General features: G+C 62.0%; 2 protein-coding genes across 3 annotated transcripts in view; both read left to right on the top strand.

Annotated features, from left to right (window-relative positions):
• SLC5A5 (solute carrier family 5 member 5) overlaps positions 1-1,624 on the top strand; it is a 4,892-nt gene extending 3,268 nt beyond the window's left edge. The window contains exons 11-14 of the mRNA XM_027664215.1: positions 541-743; positions 803-819; positions 1,181-1,315; positions 1,395-1,624. Coding sequence (XP_027520016.1) covers positions 541-743; positions 803-819; positions 1,181-1,315; positions 1,395-1,624 — 585 coding nt within the window. The remainder of the gene's footprint in view (positions 1-540; positions 744-802; positions 820-1,180; positions 1,316-1,394) is intronic.
• Positions 1,625-2,400: 776 nt separating this feature from the next.
• CCDC124 (coiled-coil domain containing 124) lies at positions 2,401-9,261 on the top strand. Of its 2 annotated transcripts, none has more exons than XM_027664356.1 (5): positions 2,401-2,444; positions 3,666-3,837; positions 6,593-6,779; positions 7,336-7,444; positions 7,716-9,261. In XM_027664356.1, exons 2-5 carry the CDS (start codon positions 3,679-3,681, stop codon positions 7,918-7,920), a joined length of 660 nt encoding a protein of 219 aa, XP_027520157.1. In that variant the 5' UTR covers positions 2,401-2,444; positions 3,666-3,678; the 3' UTR covers positions 7,921-9,261. The 2 variants fall into 2 exon arrangements, with proteins under 2 accessions (XP_027520157.1, XP_027520158.1); XM_027664357.1 differs by lacking the exon at positions 2,401-2,444 and adding an exon at positions 3,508-3,532.
• Positions 9,262-9,588: the final 327 nt, after the last annotated feature.

Here is a 9,588-nt window from a genome sequence, read left to right as displayed (position 1 = left end):
GGGGGGGGGGGCTCTCTGGGGTCCTGGGCGTGTTCCTGCCCTTCTGCAGCCCAGCTATGAAGGGAGGGGGGAGCTCGGGGGGATTTTGGGGAGGGGGGTTTTGGGGACATGCTCTTCAGCATGGCCAGGAGTAGGGGGGAAGGATTTTGGGGAGGGGGAATTTTCAGTGGGGGGATGGGCACTCTGTGGTCCTGGCCATGTTCCTGATGTGAGTCCAGGGATTTTGGAAGGGAGAATTTTGGGCAGGGGGATTTTGGGGAGGGGAGGGTTCTGCGTCCTGCAGCTCTGCAGCAGAACCGTGACTGGGGAAGGATTTTGGGGAGTGGGAATTTTTTTTGGGGAGGGGCACTCTGGGTCCTGGGCATGTTCCTGCTGTGAGCCTGGGGATTTTGGGAGGGGGGTGGATTTTGGGGCGGGGGGTTCTGGGGTCCTGCCGCTCTGCAGCCTGGCTGTGAGTCTGGAGGGGGATTTTGGGGGGGGTGTCTCTGGGGTCCATCCCAGCCCCCCCCGGGCCGTGCAGACCCCCCTCCTGTGCCGCAGGGTGTCCTGGGGGGCCTGGCCGCCGGCTTTGCCCTGTCCCTCTGGGTGGCCATGGGGGCCACCCTGTACCCCCCCAGCGCGGCCACCATGGGGGTCCTGCCCAGCTTCGGGACCCTCTGCCCCCCCCACAACGGCACCGGCGCCAACGGCACCACCCTGCCCGCGCCCCTCGGCCCCCCCGGGGACCCCCCGGAGCCCACACGGTGAGAGGGGGTGGCCGGGGGGTGTCTGGGGAGGCGGGTGGCTTGTTGTGATGTCACAGCGCTTTCCCTGTCCCGTGTGACGTCACACTGCTGCCCTTGTTCTTCTGACGTCACACGGCTTCCCTTGGGATGTCACGATGCTTTCCCTCATTCCTTATGACATCACTGGGCTTTCTTCATCCCTTTTGGTGTCCCACTGCTGTCCCTGTTCCTTATGATGTCACGCCGCTTTCCTTATGACGTCACATTGCTTCCCCTGTGACATCACAGCACCTTCCCCGTCCCTTATGATGTCACACTGCTTCCTTTGTCCCTTATGATGTCACACTGCTTTCTTTGTTCCTTTTGATGTCACGCCCCTTCCCCTGTCCGTTGTGACGTCACACCACTGTCCCCGTTGGCTGTGACATCACACCTCTGTCCCTGTTGGTTGTGAGGTCACACCGCTGTCCCCATGTCCCCCCACAGACCGACCATCCTGGGTGACTTCTACTCCATGTCCTACCTGTACTACGGGGCGCTGGGGACCCTCAGCACGGTGGGGGTGGGGGTCCTGCTCAGCTCCCTGCCAGGTGAGCTGGGGAGGGGCCATGACCCTGTGCAGGGGGGTCCCGTCCCTGCACCCCCTCCCTGACCCCCCATTCCCGGTAGGGCCCACCCGGCAGAGGCGGCAGCCCCCGGGGGTGCTGTGGTGGGACATCGTGAGGAACTCGCCCTCGGGGTTCCCCCCGGGGGGCAGGAGCCCCGGGGACGAGCCCCTGGACAAGGCTGGAGCTTCCCGGGTGCTGCCGGAGAGGTTGGAGGGAGAGGGGAGCCCCTCCTGGGACCCCCCCGAACCCGGAGCCGCCACGGAGCTGCTGGTGCAGGAGACCCACGTGTAGGGGGACGGGGGGAAATGGTGACCTGGCTCTGGGGGGACAGCAGGACAGGGGACACAGCCCTGTCCTGGGGTCCCCAATAAAGGAGGAGCTGATCCTGGGAGGAGCCTGTCCTTGGGGGGCTGCAGGGACAGGGGGGGACACGGCTGAGCCCCTCGGGGGGTGCAACTGGAATTGGAGGGGGGTGTGTGTCAAACTGGGGGGACACGGGGACGGGTGCTGGGGGAGGAGGGAGGAAACAGCTGCCTGGTCAGTCCCATCCACCCAGGTGACAATGGCCACGCCCTGTTAAGCCCCGCCCACTCAGGGGACAATAGGCCACACCCTATTAACAATGGGTTACACCCAGGTAACAATGGGTTCTGCCCTGATGAAGCCACCAGGTAACAAAGGGGTCAGACCTGCCAAGCCACACCCACTCAGGTGTCAAGCGGACCACACCCTGTTAAGCCCCGCCCACCCATGTGACACAGGGACCACGCCCTTCCAAGCCCCGCCCACACCCGTCTCAGGACCGCCCCTCGGGGCGACGCCATCTTTGTGCCGGGCAGAGGAAGATGTTGGCCCTCGGCCTTCCCGCCGCTCCGCCAGCGCTGCCGCGGGCGGGACCCACCGCCCACCCGTCTCTCCGCTCCCTCCCCTTCGTTCGCTTCCTCCTCCGCCTCTCCCGGCGCCGCGGCGCGGGCGGAGCAAGGCCGCGCCCGGTTGTTGCCCTTAACAAACATGGCGGCGGCGCCCTCCCCTCTCCCGCCCCTCCCGCGGGGGGCGCCGGCGCCCGGGGATGACGCGCGAGGCGCGCGACGGGCGGGGCGGCGGGGCCCGGGTAGGAGCGGGGCCCGGTTCGGGGCCGGGCGGAGGGGCCGGGGATGGGCGGGGGCGGCGGGGACCCGACGGGACGGGAACGGGGCGGAGGGGAGGGGCGGGGGGGACGGGGCGGGGAGGCCTGGGGGTGTGGCGGCGGGGGGTGAGGGGACAGGCCCGGGTGTCCCCCCATCCCCATCCTGGGCTGGAGCCCGGCCCGCATCCCGCTCCTCGGGAAGGGTCAGAGGGCAGGAGAAGGGGTTTAGGGAAGGGCCAGACGATGGGAGGAGGGATTCGATCCAGGCCGGGAAAACCTCGGGGGTGGAGCGACCAGCCCTTCAGAGCAGCCCTTCTGTGCCCGGCTTTGTTTGACAAATTAAACATCTGCCATTAAAACCCCCCCCAGATTTGGGATCCAGAGCGGCTCCACAGCCCTGTCTGCGCGGGCAGCGTCCACAAGCAGAGCCTTTGCTGGCCGAGTGCCACAGCCTGCCCTGGTGTCACACCAAACCCATGGAACGCTCCAGGCGGGGGGACGGAGGGGCTGGAAAGCTGGGAAGGGCCCTGGGGGTGCTGTGGCAGCGGCTGGGCATGAGCCCAGCTGGGGAAGGAGGCCAAGGGCACCTGGATTGGGTCAAAACCGCTGTGGCACAGGAGCAGGGCAGGGACTGTCCCCTCTGCTGGAGGGGATCCTCAGATCAGGGGGTCGGTTTTGGGACCCTCAAGAAAAGAAGGGCATTGAGGCGCTGGAGCGTGTCCAGAGAAGGGAATGGGGCTGGAGCACGAGGAGAAGGGACTGGAGAACTCCTGAGGGAGCTGGGGGTGCTCAGCCTGGAGAAAAGGAGGCTCAGGGGGGGACCTTCTGGCTCTGCAACCCCCTGACAGGAGGGGGGAGCCGGGGGAGGATTGAGCTCTGCTCCCAAAGAACAAGGGACAGGAGGAGAGGAAATGAGCAGGAGATGTTCAGGTCGCACACAAGGAGGAATTTCCTCATGGAAAGGGTGGTCAGGCCTTGAAAGGGGCTGCCCAGGGAGGTTTGGAGTCCCTGTCCCTGGAGGTGTCCAGGGAAGGACTGGAGGTGGCCCTCAGTGCTCTGGGCTGGGGGACAAGGCGGGGATGGGGCACAAGGGGGGCTCCGTGACCTTGGAGGGCTTTCCCAACCTCAGCCATCCCATAAAAGGGGTTTTCCCAGCAAATCCCGAACCCAGGGGGCAAGGACTTGACCCTGCTTTCCTCCCCAAAGAGCACCTTGAGTGATGCCCAAGAAGTTCCAGGGGGAAAACACCAAGTCGGCTGCTGCCCGAGCGAGGAAAGCCGAGGCCAAGGCAGCGGCCGATGCCAAGAGGCAGCAGGAGCTGGAAGATGCTTACTGGAAGGATGAGGACAAACACGTGATGAGGAAGGAGCAGAGGAAGGTCAGTGCCTGCCCACAGAGGCGTCTCCTAAACCCTGGGAGACCCAGGGATACCCCACACCTCGTCCCATGCTCCGTTCCGGGGGGGAGAAGCTGGAATTTCGTGGCTGCTCCGGGAGCTAAAAGCAGCCCGGTGTGGGAGTGAAGTGTGAGCTCTGCTGTGCAATTCCCAAACCTGGCGGATCTCAGAGTTCCCGAGGGAGGCAGCACAGGCCTTCTGGTGGGAATGGTTTAAAACTGAACCGAGGGAAAGATCAGGGATTTGGACTGTGCCCAAAACGCTCCTTTAGCTCCTTTTCATTTTTTCTTTTCCTTTCCTTGCCTTTGGTTTTCAGAGGAGGAAAATGGAATCAGCAGATTAAGGGTCTCAAAGGTCCTTTTTTTTTTTCCCCCCTCCTGGTTTTGCCGTTCCCTGCATCAGGAATGTCTCTCTCCTGAGGTTCCCTCTGGTTTGCCCTTCCCTGGGTCCCCGTTTCCAGCGGTGTTTTTTGGGTTATTTCTTTGTTTTTTAATGTCCTGCTCTTGTTACCCAAATCCACCTCCTGGTTTGTGGGATTTTTTTTTTTAGGAACTCTTAGTGATGGTTTAGCTGCTTCCTCTGAAATTATCCCTGTTGCCTCGTGCTCTCTCGGTGCCAAAAATGGGATTTTGGGCGTTCCTGGGCTTGTGCTGCTCCAGGAATTGGGAGCTGTGGCAGGAGGCACCACGTCCCAGTGACCTTGGGCCCTTCCCACTGTGTCCCCTGCGTGAGTTCATCCCTAATTTGTGTCCTGGAATCCGGAGTCCTGTGGGCTGTTCCCGGTGCGATCCCGTAATGCTCCCTAATTGCTTCCTGGAACAAGGAGTTGTTATTGCTGGATTTAAGGGCTTGGCCAAAGGTGACCTGCTTGTGCTTCCAAAACAGCCTCCTGCAGGCAGGGAGGACGGGAATTTGGAGAGTGGGGGGATGTGGAGCTGGGATTGCTGACTGGGAAACTGGTGTCTGTCCCAGAGCCTCGGACTGGGTTTTAGGGAAACCAGTGGGGTGGTTTCCAGTGTCCCCTGAGCCGTCTCCTCTCCCTGTGTCAGCACAACCACAACGTCCAGGTTGGAATTTCCCCCAAATCCTGTGTTTCAGTGCTTTTTCTTCCCAGAAACCCCTTTTCCCTGGGAATGTGCAGCCCACAGCAGCAAAGGTCTCTGCTCAGGTGTGGAGCTGAGCCCGGAAAACCCAACTATTCCTGCCCAGGTGCTCTTCCCGCTGCCAGAGCCAGAAATTAGTGGGCTGCTGGAGGGAAATAAATCAGAGAAACCCTCCTTGGCTGCTTCTCCAGCCTCGTACAGCTGGAATATCCCTGTGGAGGACAGGAGGAGCTGCCCGTGTCCTGTCACATCCCGGCAGGGAAGGGATGTGTGGCTCGGATTATAAACGACTTTGTCCTCTCTAGGATGAGGCTGGAGAAGCCAAACCATTCCCAGGGGTCAAAATTCCCGGAGAAGGAGGTATCTGGGGGGTGGTGCTGGCATGGAATGCCCGTGTGCTCCGGGAGGGACTCGTGGCACTCGGATCCAGGGGACGGAGCTGTCGGGAGAGCCCCGAGGACGCCAGGCTGGGGCTCACACCCCAAACCCACTGCCCAGGCTCCGGCTTTCCCTCCATCCTTGCTCTGCCTGCCTGGGGGTGATGGAAGGGCCCTGGCTGATCCCGTTTCCAGGCTCTGCTGAGCCCTGGGGGTCCCGCTGGGCACTCGGACACGCTCCAGGGCGGTTCTGCTCCACTCTCTTGCCACCTGCGTCATTTCCCCTGCATTTCTTCGCCTTCCTGCCCTGCCAGGAGCTCTCCAGCCTTTCCAGGGCCTCTCCTGAGAGCAGGGATCAGGAGCTGTGGCTCCCTGTGCCTGGGATCTGGATCTCCTCTCCCCAGCAGCTGGGAAGCTCTTCTGGAGCTGATGAGCCGTTCCTTGCTCAGGCACTTCTCTGCAAGGCTGGAGACTTCTGTTTTAACACCCAAATCCTTGGGAATGGACGTGTCCTGCCGAAGGAATCTCATCCCCTGCTCCTCCCAGTGCCCTGTGGTCTCCTTTAAACTCCCTGGTGCTGGTGGCCAACCAGGAGATTCCACCTGGATCCATCGTTATCCTGCGCCGTGGCCACAGACACATCCCTGTGTACCCCTTCCCTCTCCCCTTCCCTCCTCTCCCCCTTCCCTCTTCTGTTTGTTTGGGGTTTTTTTTCCCCTGACCTTCCAGGCTTTGGGAGAGGAGGGAGACAACTCTCAGCCAGAGCACTGAAAGCCCTTAAGGGCTTGTTCCACGGGCTTGTCACCCTCTTCCCTGGGCAAAGTGGCTCTCGAGCTCCTTCTGGAGCACTTCAGATTCCCACAAGAGCTGCTCTGCCCGTCGGAATCCGCCCGGCCGCGTGTCCCGGCCCTCGGGAAGGGCGTGGGGACGGACCCAGGCTCCTCACCAGCAACTGCTGAACTCCCAACCTCCCAGCACTTATTAAAATTAAAGTGGAAAGCTTAATCTGATTGTCCTGGCACTCCTCCTCCGCAGCAGGGTTGTGTTTCACAGGGCTGACATCACCGGGCAGGGATGTGGGAATCGTGATTCCAAAGGGATGGGGACGGGCTGTCGCTGTCCCGCTGAAGGTCGGGGTGATCCAGCTACAGCACTGAGGTGCCTGTTCCTGTCCCAGCGGGATTCCCAGCTCCTGGAAGGGCTGGTTTGATCCCTGTGTAGGGTCTGGAGGTGACCTGGTCCTTCCTTTCCTGGCAGGAGGAGCGGGAGAAGCGGCGGCTGGAGCAGCTGGAGCGCAAGAAGGAGCTGCAGCGCCTGCTGGAGGAGGAGGACTCCAAGCTCAAAGGGAAGTCACCCAAGCAGGTCACTCCAGGGAAGGTCACCAGGGCCCAGATCGAGGAGACGATCAGGAAAGACCAGCAGCAGAAGGAGAACGTGGATACAGGTCCGGGAATGCCATGGGAAGGCCCCAGGGGGATGGGGGTGGGATGGGGGGGCTGCTCCTTCTCCACCTGCTGTCTCTGAAGGTGTTTGGAAAGCAGGAGCTGCAGGCAGCCACTCCTGGGTTTTAAAGCTTTGGAAAAGACTGCCCAGGAGGTGGTGGAGTCACCATCCCTGGAAGTGTTGGAGGAACACGTGGATGTGGCACTCGGGGCCGTGGTTCAGTGGTGAATGTGGCAGTGGTGGGTTGAGGGTTGGTGATCTGAAAGGTCTTCTCCAACCTTAGTGATTCCATGGTCCTGTTGCTGTGCTGCCTGCAGCCGTTCCCGTGCTCCCTGCTTTGCTGTGCCCATGTCTGACACCCAAATATGGGAAAAAGAACCCTCCTGGCACCTCGGGGTGGAGCAGAGCTGCAGAGCCAGAGCTCTTCCAGCGCCGGGCCTGGACTCTGGCTGAGTTTTCCAGAGGGAAAACCCTCTCCTGGGGGGTTGCCCGGGCTGGGTTTGATGGTTGCCCGGGCTGGGTTTGATGGCTCTCCCTTTTTCCCCTTCCCTGTGCAGCGGAGAAGACTCACCTGGAAGTCCCCTTGGAGGAGAACATCAACAGGAGGGTGCTGGAGGAGGGCTCGGTGGAGGCCAGGACCATCGAGGATGCCATCGCTGTCCTCAGGTGCGTGGCCACACCCCAGCCGTGCCCTCCTCTGAGGGGACCACTTCCCCAGGGGAATTCCTGCTGGACATTCCCCCCAAAACCAGTGGCTTCACGAACACATCCCAACGGGAACTCCGCGGGGAGCGGGGTCGGACTTGTCACGGGGAGATTCTCAGCCCCTTATCCCGCTATTCCCGTGCTCCAGGTGGCAGGGGCACGGGGCAGGGTGGGCGGGGAGGGCGGGGTGGGGCTGTCCCTGTGTCCCACGTGTCCCGGTTTGCCCCGGCAGCGTGGCCAACGAGGCGGACAGACACCCCGAGCGCCGCATGAAAGCCGCCTTCAGCGCCTTCGAGGAGCTGCACCTGCCCCGCCTGAAGCAGGAGAACCCCAACATGCGCCTGTCCCAGCTCAAGCAGCTCCTCAAGAAGGAGTGGATGAAGTCCCCGGAGAACCCCATGAACCAGAGGCACAAGGCCTACAACAGCCACAAGTAGAACTCGAGCTGCTCCTGCGTCCCCCCCCACCCTGCCCCGGACTGCTCGCAGTGGAAGCAGGAGACACGAGGAGCCTCCTCTCCTTTGGTTTCCCTTCCCTGTCCCCGCTTTCTCCTCGGATTTAAGAGAAGCACGAGGCCACCGCCCGCCTGGGGACACTCCTGTGTCCCCCCCCGGACAGACTAACGCCACCTTCACCTTCCCAAATCCGGGTGTTCCCTGACAAAACCAGCTACTAACTCACTTCCAGACCTCCAGCAGGTCCAGGTGGGGACTCCCGTGGTGGCCACCCCCTCCCAGACTGTCCCTGTCCCCGCCCTCGTGCTCCGCAGGGGGATTTTGGAACCATCCCGTGGAAGGCACCTGCTCCCTGCTCCCAGTGCCATCCTTGGGGTGTCCCGAAGAGATTCCAGACTGGGATTGCTGTTCCTCCAGCTGCCTCTCTCCTCTCCATCTCAGCCCCAGCGGGAGCAGGAGGGTGGGGAAGAGGGAAAACCACCTTCTCTCCAGGAGGAATGGGAGAAATCCCAGCCCAGCGTGGTTCCTGCCTCCTCTGGGCAGGGCACTGGTGCCAGGCTGCTCCGTGGGACATTCCCAGTGCCCCTGGGCAGCTGCTGGTGGCACAGGAGGGTTCCCGGAGGGGCTGCAACCCAAAATCCACCCTGACAAGGGAAGCTGCTGCTTCTCCCATCCCTTCTTCCCGTGCCTGATCCCAGGCTCAGGCCGGAAGGTGCCGTGTGGGCCTTTGGAAAGGGAGGTGACACCGACCCCCTGTGCCACCTCTGCTGCCCTCGGGGTCCCTGTGCTGGCCCAGGCAGGAGGAATGAGATGAGCTCCTGTGGGAATGTGAGGTCTATGAGCTCCCTTGGGATGTGCTCCCTTGGGAATGCCAGGTGAGATCCACGGGCTGCCTTGGGAATGCCGGAGAGGTTTAGCCCCGGAGCCACAGCACAGTCCTGCCCTCACCTCCAGCAGCCACTGGGTTTTCCTCTCTTCCCTCTGTTTTCCCGTCTCCTGGGCTCCTTTGGGAGTGAAATTCCTTCTCCAAGGAATTCCTTCCAGCGGCTCCACGGCCTGGGGGTGTCACACTCCTGGCTCCACATCCCACTGGCTTCTTCCCACGGGATTAAAGCAGACTCATCCCAAGCCGGGGTGAGCCTTTGAAGCTGAGCCCCCCACGGCCATTCTGGGGCTCCCCCCAGCCCTCTGCACCCCCCTAAAGGAGCTGGGCTGGCCAGTGCCCCCCCTGCTCCCCCAGACCCAGCCAGGGAGGAGTGAAACCCCCCCATCCCCTTTCTGTGAGAGTTTGTTGTGTTTGAACCCAATTAAAAATTAAAAAAACACCCCCAAAATCCTCTTAAACTGGGGAAGGAATAAGGAGGGGATGGTTGAGGGCAGGGGGGGGGTGTTTCCTTTTCCTGGCTCTCCACGGGGGGGGCTGTTTATTCCCATGAAACACTGCAGAAAATCCCGCTGGGAGTTGGGCGTGTGATTCCTGCCTGGATTGGGGGTCTCTCGGGGGAGGGGGGTTCCCCCTTTTTGTCCCCCCCATCCCCAGCAGGTTGTGCTTGGTGAAGCTGCAGCTCCTGACAGGGGGAAAGCCCCCCCATTCCTGCTGGAATAAGGAACCCACGTGAGTGTGTGTGTGTGTGTGTGTGTGTGTGTGTG

This window comes from Corapipo altera, unplaced genomic scaffold, assembly GCF_003945725.1.
Source record: "Corapipo altera isolate COAL_440 unplaced genomic scaffold, ASM394572v1 96, whole genome shotgun sequence".
NCBI lineage: Eukaryota > Metazoa > Chordata > Aves > Passeriformes > Pipridae > Corapipo > Corapipo altera.
This window is presented reverse-complemented; position numbering and strand designations above follow the sequence as displayed.